Source organism: Protomyctophum bolini (assembly GCF_963924005.1).
Source record: "Protomyctophum bolini genome assembly, chromosome: 8".
Taxonomy (NCBI): Eukaryota; Metazoa; Chordata; class Actinopteri; order Myctophiformes; family Myctophidae; genus Protomyctophum; species Protomyctophum bolini.
This window is the reverse complement of record NC_137869.1, coordinates 37,876,278-37,891,351: the sequence shown is the minus strand read 5'-3', so window position 1 is coordinate 37,891,351 and position 15,074 is coordinate 37,876,278. Positions and strand designations below refer to the sequence as shown.

Sequence of the window (15,074 nt, the reverse complement as noted above, 5' to 3'; positions counted from 1 at the left end):
AGGGTCGACGACAGAGTACAGCATCTTGCAATGGGTCTGGTCCACAAGATTAGATACACCACCAAGATACCCATGTACCTGTCTAAATACTTCCTTAATGTAAACGAAGTCCACACCCACAACACCAGAGGGAGTGCAACAAACCATGTACAACCCAGATTCGGCACAAACAAGGGACTAAATTCTTTTCGCTCCTATGCGACCAAAATGTGGAACGCCCTACCAACAGTCATTAAGACATGTGAATCCCTTGGCTCCTTCAAAACTGCTCTAAGAGGGCACCTACGGATGGCTGCAATTCGAAACTGGCCTCTGTAAAAGCTGAATTTGTATCTGGATTGTACTATGTTTTTGTATGGACGTGGTGTTGGGTGCCTGCACATATGCACACATGGCATCAACGCATGGTGTTGTGTGCAGGCGCCCTACACTCTGTCTTTCGTTTTCTTTTCTTTTATCCCCCTGTTCCCCTCACTGTATATATACTTTTTTTCCCTTTTCGCTTCCTATATGATGAATTCCTGTTCTGTTCTTTAACTACATAGAAGTGTCTATTTGTTTGTCTCTAAATGTTTTGATGAATTGAACAATGTGGACCCTGTTGTAAACAAGTGTAAGGCTTAATTGGGTCGTCCACTCACAGTTAACAGTCTTTGTATTGAGTTTGTGCTTGAAATGTACTGTAATTCTGCAAACTGTTAATAAAGATTTCAATCAATCAATCAATACACCTGACAGCGGGGAGTTTCCCTGGTTGGATGTAGCGTGTGGAAGGAACACGTTATTCCAACCAGTTCCTTTCCCCTCCATCAGGCACCCGGCTGGCCAGGGGGAGGCAGTTTAGAGACGAGCTTTAATGTGCAAATTGACAAACTATTCATTTGCACATTTGCAATTTAATGTGCAAATGAATAGTTTGTCAATGGATTCAGTTTACTCTAGAGGGTAACCTTATTTTGAAGTGATCGTCCACCGGAAGTCTTATATCTGCTAGTTTATATCTGCTGAAAGAACACTGCTGCTAAAACATCAACAAGCAGCAAATGCCCAATGCCTCACTCAGCAAATGGGCAAAAAAAACTTTAGTTGTCATTGAAGCCGACGAAATACAAGTTATTAATTTAGCCGATAATAGGTCGCTTTGCTTACGCTTAATGCAATGTTATGGGGCGAGGAAGATTCACATTCACACACCGTTAAAATGGTTTGTTGTTGTATGCTGCTCCAACTCTGTGGCTAGTTTAGCCACTCCAAAGGAACTAGCTAACTTTTGGGCCAGCTGATTTTGTGAAAGTCATTCAAATAGGGGGGCTTCAACAAGCACACCATAATCTTATAATAATAATAATGCACCGTAGTTTTTTCTGGTAGTGTGGTTGCAGCGTTAACTGGCTGCTGCTGCTGTTGTCGACGCGTCGGTCGGTCGGTGTGGTTGGTTGCAATGCTCCTGCAGCAGCTGCTGGAACCTGTCAACTAGCTGCGGCTCCATCGCTTCTCTTCTCTCTAAATGGCCCACTGCAGCTCCTCTGACCCGACAACAACAACACGTCCACAACCACAACATAACACCGCCATGATGGCAGCAGCGGCGGGGGACCCAGCTGGCCCTGCCGCGGTACTAGACGCGGTGGTGGACCAGAGCATGAAGCCGGTCCTGTTCGAGATATTCGGCGAGATCTGGAACGTCCAGTCGCGCCTCGGCCAGGGAGTTTCGGCCTCCGTGTACCGGGTGAGCTCCGGCAGAGCCACCACCACCACCGCCGCCGTCAAGGAGTTCACCGCCGACACTCAGGGAGGAGATTACGGGTATCACAAGGAGAGGTCCGTGCTGGAAGACATCCAGGGGCACAAGAACATAGGTAATCCTATAAATCACATTTCCTTTACCGTTTTATTTTATTTTATACAGAGGCTACCGCTATATATATTTTTTAACTCTGTTAACAAATTAATACATTTAGGATTTGAGTATCCCTAGGATGCCATTCACTATTCCTGACCAGGGAAATCAAGATCCAATTCTACTGAATCCATCATAATGAGAATATGGCCACACTTTTATTGTGTGACGATTGAAAATTCTGCCATGACATGCCATAGTTTAAACAGAAAGTCACGTTTATACTATAGTAATCGTAATATATAGTTTTCCATTGTTTAATTTTCTTTTTTTTTGTTGCCAGTGACACTGTATGGTGTGTTCACCAACCACAGCGGTGTGGGTGCGTCGACACGCTGTCTGCTGCTGGAACTGTTGGATGTCAGTGTGTCAGAGCTGCTGGTGAGAGGTATTGCTCTGGCAGCCAGTAGTGACAACCAGGGTGGCAGGTAGGACATTGTTTCTTATATGGACTTAATTACGATGATGGGTCACAAAATCAGTACAGTATGTAGAACAGCAGGAACAATATTATATTACTAAAACGTCACAATGTTACATATCGTGTTAATTGTTTAGATAACGGTTTAAGAAACGGCTCCTTTCACACCGTTTCACAAAGTGCACATCAGGACACCACTTTTCAGTTGCGAGATAACAAATGTCCGTAATCCATGCAGGGCCACTCAAGGCCACTCCATGTGGATGGTGCAGCACTGTGCCAGGGACGTCCTGGAAGCTCTGGCCTTCCTCCACAGGGAAGGTTATGTCCACGCCGACCTGAAACCACGCAACGTCCTCTGGAGCGCCGACGACGAATGTTTCAAGCTCATCGACTTTGGCCTCAGTTTCAAAGAGGGAAACCAGGTGTGTCTTCTTGACTGGGACTGCGTTCGTGTGTCCGGTGTGGGGGGAAAAGTCAATGAAATCAAAATATTAATCAATCAATCTCCCCCAGGACGTGAAGTACATCCAGACAGACGGGTACCGGGCGCCAGAGGCTGAGCTCCAGAACAACTTAGCCCGGGCCGGAGTGGAGATGGAAGCGGACTCGGGCGGCACTGTGGCCATAGACCTGTGGAGCCTTGGCATCATCCTACTGGAGATGTACTCAGGAATCAAACTCAAGGAGACTGTCCGCTCCAAGGAGTGGAAGGTAATGCTAAAGCCTATAGATCATGGGCGGATATAGATTGATAGATGCATTGTTTTTGCTCCTATAGCCCCTCCTATGCACAGGTTTGTGTGTAGGTGTGTTTGTAGCATGGAATGTGATGATTTGATTGGCTGATGTATGATAAGAGGCTAAGAGCGCACCTCACTTCACACAAGTGTGATTTTTAATATGCACCGTCTGGTGCAAAGTGCTAATTGCCAAATTGCTATGTGGAAGTAAACTGAAAAAGAAGACAATCCTATGCTTTGTGCTTCTTTAGGACAACAGTGCTGCCATAGTAGACCATATCTTTTCCAGTAACAGTCTGGTGTGCCCTGCCATCCCTGTATATCACCTCAGAGACCTTATCAAAAGGTAACGACAACACACTTAACACAGAAGGAATACAGAAATACTGCCAATGACTAGAGGCGGCTTTAGATGCATATACCATAGCCCTCAAAGAAAGATCTTTGGTATTTAAGATACCTGTAATGATGCTCTTCTTTCCAGTTGTTATGCTACTTTATATATATTTACCATAAATGTACTGCCTCTTAGTTGCACAGTTGATTTACTACATCTACATTTTTGTGTTTGTATATTCATTCTGCAGCATGCTTCACAATGACCCCAAGCACAGATGTACAGCTGAAACTGCCCTCCAGAGCCCACTCTTCAGCATTCCCTTCGGTATGCGTAGGACATATCAAGCACTACATAAAGAACGGGCACACAAACACACTAAGGGCCGATTCATACTCCTATTTTAGAGCAGAATAAAAGTCGGTTCGGCTCTGTAGAGCCTACAATGTGACGTCATTTGAGGTTCAAAATAATTTCGCCACTACAGCGCCGAAACAGCTGTAAAATAGGAGTATGAATCGGCCCTAATGCTCCACTCACCTGAATGCATGTTTTGTCTTTGCTCTCAGCCCCTCACATTGAGGACCTGGTTCTATTGCCCTCTCCAGTCCTGCGTCTGCTCAACCTGATTGATGACAGCCACTTGCACAATGAAGAGGAGTATGAAGGTAGCACCTTTACAAAAATGTTGTGTCCAAGTGTCTTTAAAAAAAAAATCCATGACAAAATTCTGAAACCACCAAAAAGCCAATCTGGACAGATTTACCGGATTTTTCTGAAATTATTGATACAATTTATTTACTGTCTTTGTTAACGGCCAATGTCTTGTTTTCCTCAGACATACTTGAAGACATGAAAGAGGAGTGCGAGAAGTATGGTTCAGTGGTTTCTCTACTCATCCCTAAGGAGAATCCAGGAAAAGGACAGGTTAGACCCCTACAGAGTCACAATCATTTGTATTGTCATATCACAGGTTTACTGATGTAAAACAATGCATTGAATTAGTTTTTAAACAATACAAGAAAGGTAACAAATAAAAAAGAGAGAGGGGGAACAAGGGGTAAAAAATAAGAATAAAACAAAAAAAACAATTGGTATCTATTTTACATAGCATGTGCATCCATACAGTACCGTATACATGAGGTTCATGAGCATAGCCACTGGTATATACAGTACTGTTCATGATGTAGACATTTAGGTGCAACTGTTGTCAAGTGTAAATGAATGCTGACAAGCGGTATGTTACCTTACCACTTTCACATAATGAACACTGGGAAATGTCCATGCAATCACGGACAAAGACTGCTTTTGTTATACCTACATATATGTTCTGTCTGTCTCCTGTCTGACCATCACCTGTGTCTCATTCAATAATTACATTTGCTTATGTGTTACCTGTGTTTCCATCAGGTGTTTGTGGAGTACGCCACCTCCAGTGACTCCAAAGAGGCTCAGAGGCTACTGACGGGCCGCACCTTTGATGGGAAGTTTGTGGTGGCTACCTTTTATCCCCTTAGTGCTTATAAGAGGGGCTACTTATACCAGACTGTGCAGTGAGGTACCCCACCCAAAACGTTTGATTTATACTTGTGTTAATGAACAAAAGTGTTTTTTTATTTTTCTGGAGAGACAGTAATCCAATTATTCTGAATCACGAGTTAATTGCAGAAGTGGGGGAAAAAAGGGTAACCGTCCCGTGTGCTGTTCAACAGATAAGAATGATTCATGCAGAGTATAAATCAAACTTGGTGAGGAACGCAGACAAACAGTTCAGGTATCTAGTGTTGTTGCTATTGTACCATTGCACATCCATTTGATAATTTCCTGACCTGTATCCATTATGTGGAACTAATCTAAGTCGCATCCGAGTAAATTAGTTTAGTTTAGCTATTTATGCAATGAATTCTGGGATGTGATCTGCACATCTACGTAGTATGTGTGAACACAATACACAATCAGCTGTGATCCCCTTTGATGAGAACATGCAGTGAGCTTTGTAAATATTGCAGCAGCACATTGTTTTCGGACCCCTCACTCGTGATTTATGAGCTGAAGTGACATCGACTGTGCATGCCATTTCAATTGTAGCACATTCAAACCTGATCTTATCAGCCATGTGCAGACATAGCACACAGTACGGTGTTTTTGATAAAATGCTAAGAATCACTGACTGAACAAAAAAAAGGGGGCTGCATTTTTTCTCCAAGTATTCGCTTGATCTGTCTTAAAGATACAGTATCTTAAACAGACTTTTGCATCAGCCACTGTCATTTCATTTCTTAGGTCACTGTACTGAGGCAAAACGTAAAGATGTGCTCTCTCCCAGCTTGTATTAAGCTACTGTAAATATACATCATAATAATGTAGCCACTGTAAAGGTATTCTTTACATGCCCATGGTACTATTGATCCATTCTAACAATGGATCAATTTCGTCCAATCACTTAAAAAGTCTTGGTGCACATAGAGAACAGACGCATGCCTGATCACTGGACAAGGTGTCCAGTTCATTTGAACAGTACAACGTGAAACAAAGGCTAGTTGTGCTGCAACTGTCATTGTAAAAGTTGGACAACAGATTAGAGAGATAAAGATATTTTCTCATCTCTTGACACCATCCTCCTGCCATTTGACGTGTGGAAATATATAACGGCCTGTACCAGTTGGATGTTGTTTCCTAACATAAGTGACAAGAATGTGAGGATTTCTTTGAGCACAAGTCAGATGTGATACCCTGCAGAAACGAACAACGAGATTATATTACTGCACCTTATGTCTTATCTTATAATGTTGATGGTTAACACTATTTACACCGTCAAGGATTTTTAACAATGCACATGATCAGAAATAATGGAAATGTCATGAATCCAGCAAGACTGTCAAACACGATAAGATCATTTGTCTTTAGTTAAAATATAAGAATAGGTTGATACATCTGATCCTACATGAGATAATGAGTCACTAAGTAGTGAATATATCTAGTAATAATATAAAGTTTTATCGTCTTGCTTAACTCCATCTAGTGGTACCATTTGATAGCATTTGTAGCGCCAGTTACAGCACTGCTGTCCCATGCTAAAGGCCAGATGGAATTTGCACAAGTTCCCCCGAGACTCACAAGCTAGCTAAAATAACCAAAATGTTGCTACAGCAGCAAAGTTGTGCTGCTCTTGTGTGCATAATTATATTATGTAACCCAATCCTCTGTGGATGGAAGCCTTAGAAAACCATTCCCTTGTGAAGTCTGGCCCTGTGATAAGCAAAGCATTGGGTTTTTTTTCTGAAGAAGAGAGTAGCGTATAATGCAATGGGATTTCTACATATCAAGCTGTAGAAATTGTGAAAGTTAGTGATCCCATCTTGTGTAGAGCACAATTTACAGTGCTCGAGTCCCATCCTGTCAAATTGGGTTAGACGTTTTGTATGACCAAGGAGATTGAATGTCTGTTATATGGATCCTGCCAGAGTACCAGTGTTGTTCAGCAACAGCTGGGTGTAGTAATGGCCTATTATATTCATACTCTAGTTTTAGGTGACTTAAGGTGCTTAGTAAAAACGGAGAGATGTGTTCGGGTGAACATGTGAGTCGCGTCTCACCGCAGTGTGACGTCGTGTAGTTTCCGGTGGTCACCTACAACTGGCATATGATTAGAACAGGCCTTAAGTCTCTGTTCAAAACCCAATGTTGAAAAAAGTTACAATGTCATACCCTCCAAAGTACAACAAATGTTATTTTATGTAGCAAATTCGTCTGGCTGTCGCCCACTGTTAAAAACGTACTGTAAGGGTAGAATCATAATTTGTTCCAAATTAGACTCCACCTGACTATAGCACTTTTCTGTGGTACACTACATACATAGGTAAAATACACCTATTTTTGTATTTAAAAAAGAAACATTTATATATTGTATTGCCTGCAGTACGTTCCACCCATATTTATTGCAGATTGGTGTGAAAGCTATGCCATGATCAGATCTGAAACAGATCTTATAGTTGCAGGGTGCTGTTATAATAATATCTTTTGCAGTATGTAAGTCAGACATTTTGTGTTTTGAATGTGGAGAGAAAGGAAAAACGGATACCAAGGCATTTCAAGTTTGGCATAGTAGTATGCTAAACGGAATATGTGTTTCACATGGAGCTAGATACAGCTTGGCATCATAGCATCTCTAAATGAACACAAAGGTTCAGGGTATTTATTTAGTTCTCTGTGGCAATGCTGATCGAGCAGCTCCACATCACATCTCAGTTAATGCTAACCTGGAAGGGCAAGCAAATGGGTTAGCATTTTCTTGGCCATAGTTAGAACATGGGTCTTCATTGGCTTATATTGTGCTACGGAGAGAGGTTAGGACTTGTGTATTTAAGTTTAAGAACACAAGTTGGGGGGGAAATTAACTTCATTCATTGCTAGTGTATGAGCCCCCTTAGTCTGTTGTGGTGTTTTGATAATGCATGACCAGTCTATGTGTGGATGTTATGCTATTGATCAGCCTAGTATGATTTGTCTTATTGAGGGTGTGCAAGTGTTTGTACGTTGTCCTGAACTGGAGGATGTTGCATGCACTAGGATATATTTTATATATTTTTTACAGTACAGTTTGTGACGTCACTGAATTCTGAAAGGCAAACGTAATGTATGCACAGCACTCTTGGTCATGAGAGGCTTGGCAGTGTCTTGAGAAGACTTTTGTTTGCGTATTTTCACAGATATATTGTGCTTTGAAATAGAATTCTTCCTTGTACCCATTCGTAGTCTTCCACTTTTGAACTGAGCTCGTCTTCCACAGCTCTATCCTACCTGATACCAGCTGAAACACTGATGAGGTTGCACAAGGACAAACCGTTAAAAGGATCCCTGGCTAATAAGACAAATATGCCCTAAAACATTATACTCGTCTACAAATACCCTCTACAACTAAAATAAAAATATAAAAACACTTTAAATATTTTTATTTGTTTCATAAATCGAGATTCTTTCACTCAATAGGGACTGCTCCTGTCAGAAGTTGATGACTATGGCCCTATGCAGCCCTATGGAATGCATATGCTAATACAAAAAACAACTCAATACTTCCTAAGGATAATATGAGCATCAAAGCAATATTTTAAATACTTTTTATTAAAAATGAGGGAGGTGGTGGGTCAGTTCAGAATAATAATCACTACAGAAATCAGTCAATAAGCTTAACTGCGATTTATTAACTCAAAACAAAATAAAGTTTCCAATAACAAAATAGTCACTTAATGAAATCAAAATAAAATAAACTGCCTCAAAAGGGATGGGGTGTGAAGCTCAAGTGTCCTGGCACTGTCCAAAGCTAACTTAAATGTCCAAAAAGAAATCCAAAATGGAACCCAGTCAATGCTGTGTAGTGGTAATTCTCCTCTTACCACCCTTTACACTGTTACGCAAAGTCCGTCCTCGATCGAAATCCAAACTCCAGGAATGGGAAGAAGGTCTCTTAATCCAAAGGTAGAATCCAATATTAAGGGAAATAATCCAACATGACTATATGGCAAGACTTGGGAAATCTTCCTCTTGCTTCCTCAGTAGACTGTCTGTCTCTCTGCACCTCCACTCTGGACTGACGGAGTCAATCTCTCCAGGTGGCTCAAACAATGTGATTGCCCCTTACTCCATCAGCCAGGAGAGCTGTGGGTGGGGTTTCCCAATCACTGCCTGTTGCCATAGCAACACATGTATCTAACTGGTTTATCATGGCATATAGTCCAGCAGATAACTAAAAAAAACTCATAGCGTAGCAGATTGGTGGGAAATAATAAAATACATAAATAGTGCATAGCAAACAAAACATGCATATAAACAATGTGACTCTGGGCACAGATGTTACAAGACGACCTCCGCTCTGACGTCCTCAGTGAAAGTTTTCATGCTCTTCAACTTGAGTGTGATGTGGTGCTGAGCACTCCACCTAGGGCATTTCTTTTCTGGTCGATTGAGAGTTGAAAAATGTTCAACATTTCGGTAAAACACAGCGCTCATCAATGTCACTTTCACTCGCCATCACATCTGTACTCGCCAAGATGTTTCCTTGTCCACAACATTTCATGAACCTACATGGGCAATGGGATTATACTGCAGTTCATTGTACCTCCACGGGGGGGGGGGGTTGATTTGATTTGCACAAGGGGAGGAAGTTGCATTAGAATGCTGATGGAGGAAATCAATCTGTTCTGTGTATTACGATCAGTTCTCTGCAATTTAGCACCGGCCACGTCCTTGACAGTAGCTGCTTGGTTTGGTGCTTTAGTGGTTGGAGGTGAACGCAGGTTGGCAGCGATTTTCAAGTGCTAGCTCTTGACACATGACAAGTGCAAGAAGTGTTACATCAGATCTTCAACATGTTCTCAGAATATGATGCATGTTAAACATTGGATATGTTCAGCATGACCTCCAAGTCATGCTGTGGTGACTATTACTCACCTTTCTGCAACCTGCAATTACCTTATATTTGTCCAGTCTCTTTAAGACTTCAGAGAAAGACCTCTCCAAGTTACTCAGTTCGAATTGCACTTCTCCTGCAAGGCCTCCCTGAGGCTTGTTTCCATCTTCTGGCGGTCTCTCTCTTGTGTAGCTGGTAGAATGAGGCAAGATTGACAGAGATAAACAATGAATAAAGATGGGGGATAGTACACGTTCACAGAACCCTGCCATCAAATACAAATTCGGTTTCAATAACTTACAACCGCATGAGTTTTCCTGATGTCATAAACTGTCAGAATCAGCTTTTGTTGTGTTCGTTTATGTGCTAAAAGAGTGGCTTTGAGAGCTGTTTCCCTGCTACAATGGAAGTCAATGGACCCTATTTTTGATTTCTTAAATTGCTAATAAACAACACAACAGAGCGAAATAACTCATGGAATGTAATAGTTTGCCCATAATAAGGTAAGAAAACAACAAAAACCTCTAAAAAAAGTGGTCTTGCCCTTTAAGCATGCTGTGATAATTGGCAGGAATAAGAACACACCTTGGGGTGAAGATAATCACTAGTCTGCTACCAGTACCAACCACAGTCTGCTGTGAAACATGTTTCAGTTTTTGGAACATTCTGGGGGTAAATGCGAGTCGGTAAAGTGGGTGATGCCCATTGTGTGGACAGAGAAGAGTCTGTCACGACGGACGGACGGGTTCTCGGGCATGCTTTCCCGGTAGAAAATGGTGTAAGTCAGATGTTCGCTTTATATGCTCATTTGTAGTTACTTTTACGTATGTATGCACAAGACGCTCTTACTATATATACTATTGATTTGACCTGTCGGCTGTCAGTTCAAGTATCGAACCCATATGACTAGTATACCATCAGATATGGCTCTGTGACCTATTTTGAATTGGATAATTTGAGGAGTTTGCAAATTGCAATCTGTGTATATGGACTCTTATATCAGAACTCTTTGTGACATTGAATATGTTAGACTGTGTGTGTGTGTGTGTGTGTGTGTGTGTGTGTGTGTGTGCGTCCACTGAAGCACTGTTTGCCTGCACTGAGCAATCTTAAAGTACAAAGATTTTGTGAGACTAAAAAGATACTGATGACTGTAATAATTAGGGATGCACCGTGTATCGGCCACATAGGTACGGCCGATATTTGCCATTATCGGCAAATAAAACTGACATTAACCGATAGCAGATATATATTTTCCTTTTGCAAGATAATGATGTGGTCATTATTATGTGCTAGAGCAGCGGTTCCCAAACCTTTATGGCCATGCACCCCCTGTTACCTCCCGACCTAGCTGACGCACCCCCGCACATGGACATATAAATTGCATATAAGCTATATAGACATACATTTCCTTTTTATCCACATATATGAACCTCAATATGGCATAATATACGTATGCAGCATAGGCTATATTCTGCATTACTTGCCATATATTGGCATATGTTAATATATTTAAAATAAAACCATAGCACCACCATTAGACTTTTAGAAGGCACTCGCGCACCAAAAGGGGTGCACGCACCACAGTTTGGGAACCACTGTGCTAGAGAAACAAACTGATGTTTGCCACGAATGCTGCCAAAGTTATTTGTCTCCTGCAATCGGCTTTCCAGAACAGACAAACCTTCAAGATGTGGAGATTGTGCTATTGACACAATAGCATAAGTCCACCTGTCTTCTTTGAACCCTTTGAGCTGATTCTGCCAAGCCCGTTCCCTTGACGGCTTAACCAAGCTGTAGATTCTGAAACATTTATTTATTTTATCGAAGATGTATTTGTTTCCCTGGCACAAAAGGGGAAATACAAACAACAAAAACTACTGTAAATAAACATCAGTATCAGCTGAATTGTTGCTTTTCCATATCGGTGCATCCCTAGTAAGAATCCATTCCTTTTAACAAAAGCACACGTCAGTACAAAACAATTCTCTAAGCACACACAATGGAATCTTTAATGATGTATATAAAAGTTTCTCAGCAAGGGAAAGGGAAGTTAAATCTGACCAGGAAGGCAAAACAACTGATGTAATATCTTTGGGCGTCTGGCTGGCCACTTCTTTAAGAGTGTGAGTGAGTTTGTCAACAACTCAACTCAATCCTGATGAAGAACTTTTGTTCAAACTTCCAACGTAAACCTGACTGAAACCGTAATATATCTTTAAACGATATTGTCACATTATGCAACAACAACAAAGCTCAAACCTTATTTAACCCTGACTGTTTTAAGTAATCAATTCAACCTGACATGCTGCTGCAGTCTTTTCTTGGCTTGAGAATAAAACGTCAAACTGTCAGCGTCTGAGATTAATTTACAATAAGCATATTTGATGGAGTAATTTGTGAATCTATCAAAAAATGTATATATATTCTAGTTTTATTACATTCAAAATTGTTCAATAAAAAGTTTTCTTTGATGCAATTGGTCAAAAGGACATTATAATTTCCATTGTTGCCTTTGCTTAAGTCTTCCCTCGTTTAGTTTCTGGACGCCTGCTTGGTTAAGATTGATGAATGTTGTGTTGAGGTTGTATACAGGATATAAATGTGGTGATTTCTATTTTTTAGAAAGGCCAGATATTTCTAGAAGTATGATTACCTAGTTATGCATGCTCTCATTTTTTATTTTATTGAAACAAATTATAAAATTATCAAGCGTTGTCCACTATGAAAACATTGGTACAAATGTTCCCATTTGTTTTCGTGAGAACCTAAATTATTACCTCCACTTAATTATGTAAACGTAAATGATACAACTACTGTACTTGATACTTGATAGTAACCTATCACGAGGACTACTTGCATAGCAATACTACAAAGACAACTGCGTAAACCTGCTTCTTGATTTATCACCCACATCAAATGGATGAATGTAAGCATTTGAATCATAGTACTCACAATAAAAACTGTGCTTTACTTGAACTGAAAATGGGTCTCTGCTTGTTATTCCAATTTCTATTAAATAACCTTTACTCACTGACAGAACCCACACACCGTATTATAAAACACTTATCAGTGTATAGCAGTGATACTCAACGTCAGGCCCGCGGGACCATTATGACTGGCCCACCAATGAAAATCAAAAAAAAATCTGGAAAATGAAATAAAAATAAATAAATCTGAATGAAGTTATCTTTAATTACATTATTATAAGTAATACTATTAGAGTTGTACTATTACTCGAACGAAAATAAAAGCTTGGGGGGGGGGGGGGGGGGGGGGATGCAATGCAAATGAAAGACATATACTGTGTATCCCTATTCCCTGACATAATTTTATAGCTAAACGGACAGAATTCTATTTTATTTGAATGATGAAACCCAGCTGCCATTAATAGTTGGAAATGGAAATGGAAATTGCGGAAATGGAAATTGCGGAAATTGCGGAAATGGTGGAAATGGAAATTGCGGAAATGCGGAAATGGAAATTGCGGAAATGGTAATTGCGGAAATTGCGGAAATGGTGGAAATGGAAATTGCGGAAATGGAAATTGAGGAAATTGCGGAAATGGTAATGGCGGAAATTGCGGAAATTGCTCTTCACTTATAGCTATGTATTTTCAGGTAGATTGTTTTATTTTACTCAGTCAGCCATATCACTACTCTTTTTTTTTCATGAAAAAGGTCATAGCTGGGTAATCTATTTTCAGGCAAATTGTGTTTATTGTATTTTATTTTACTAAGCCATAACAATTTATTTTCTGTTAACCAACTTGCTGGCTGGCAGGCAGGCAGACAGCCTAGGAACTTGAAATGCAGTACGATATGCTTACCTACAGGGAGCAGCACAACCTTGCAAAAAGACGTCTCAAACTCCTGTAGATTCCTTAACATATATCTTTCTGTTGTCCTTACATACTGTATTGACCAGTCTGCTGCTAACTTCGCTGACCTCACAGGCACGGCAAATAAATAAATCATTTAACAAGCTGGCCATCGATTTCCGTCACTTTGTGATAGATTGTTAATACGTCACTTTGTGATAGATTGTTAATACTGTGAAGTTTTTAACAAGTGATGAAACACTTTCCACCTATTCCCCGGCCCCTACATTCTCTTTAATTAAATGCCCATTTTGGTCTACAGTGTAGAGTAGCCTTTCTGGACTCTACAGACATACTAAAGAAAGATGCTGGTGCAGAAAGCACAAATGAGCTGGCCAGATATATGGAGAACCGAGATGACTGGAGACGCCGATGGAGTGCTCGTCTGAAGACGAAGTAGAGAGAGCTATGAGAGAGAGACAAAACATCTGATGGGGCACCGACACGCAAATCCCCCCTCCCTTATGGATAAACTGAGCGTTTAAAAACTTGGGCAGTAACATGTATCATGATGGTTTAGGACTTTTGCTGTTATATTTATTGGCATGAATGAATAAGCCTGACAAAACGTGTAAAGTTAATAACATAATAACTTCCGCTGCAATCGGTGTATGAATGTTATGTGTGTGTGTGTGTGTGTGTGTGTGTGAATGGGTGAATGTAAAGCGCCTTGGATGAAGGCGCTATATAAATTCACCATTTACCATTTAATGATGAATGTGCTCAGAACGTTTCACAAGGCAATTTGGCCATTTTTGATTTTGTGTGTGTGTGTCCAATATGAAATGATGGCCTGGCAATGGTGCTAATATAAGGCCTGAGGAAAGGCCACATGGGGTCACCAAAACCATCCTCCAGGGAGAGCAGCAACCTTCATGGCAATTCAACCAGTATAGTTTGTTGTTGAAGACCAAAGTGCTGGACTGACTGTCCCACGTACTGTACATCTCCCTAGAGCGTCGCTGCAAGCAGGGATACAAATACATTTGTTTATATCCACACTATTATGCTGGTGCTACCGCCCAGGACCAAGAAACACCAACACCTTCACGGCTTGCCAGAGTTGTGAAAGACAGACGCAATCACTGTGTCAGACCTGCTTCCCCAGAGAGAGAGAGAGACACACAGAAAGACAGGAGCGATGAACACAATAAGAGGATAAACTGTCATGGAAGGAAAACCAATGTGAATTTCATATGTTGAACAGCTCTCCCATGTCTTTTTCTCTGAATTCACTTGTTATTTATTTATTTGCATTAATCTAATCTAATGTATTAATTGTAATTGTGCTGAATGTACTATAAAGACCTAACCAGAGGCTCAGTGGTTTTGGCTTGCCTTGGATGACATCTCTCTCGCTCTTGCCCTCTCTCTCTCTGTCACACAC

The 15,074-nt window shown here is 40.8% G+C and overlaps 1 protein-coding gene and 1 long non-coding RNA gene across 3 annotated transcripts in view; one reads left to right on the top strand and one right to left on the bottom strand.

Moving 5' to 3' along the window:
* LOC308320344 overlaps nucleotides 1-15,074 on the bottom strand; it is a 319,513-nt gene that overhangs the window by 114,756 nt on the left and 189,683 nt on the right. The gene's annotated exons all lie outside the window — the stretch shown is intronic.
* Nucleotides 1,023-9,340, top strand: uhmk1 (U2AF homology motif (UHM) kinase 1). 2 transcript variants are annotated; one of them, XM_080769930.1, is made up of 9 exons: nucleotides 1,023-1,859; nucleotides 2,184-2,328; nucleotides 2,560-2,746; nucleotides 2,838-3,035; nucleotides 3,316-3,410; nucleotides 3,652-3,728; nucleotides 4,010-4,069; nucleotides 4,240-4,328; nucleotides 4,812-9,340. In XM_080769930.1, the coding sequence occupies exons 1-9, from the start codon at nucleotides 1,508-1,510 to the stop codon at nucleotides 4,956-4,958; spliced, it is 1,350 nt and encodes a 449-aa protein (XP_080626056.1). In that variant the 5' UTR covers nucleotides 1,023-1,507; the 3' UTR covers nucleotides 4,959-9,340. The 2 variants fall into 2 exon arrangements, with proteins under 2 accessions (XP_080626056.1, XP_080626055.1); XM_080769929.1 differs by having other exon boundaries at nucleotides 3,971-4,069.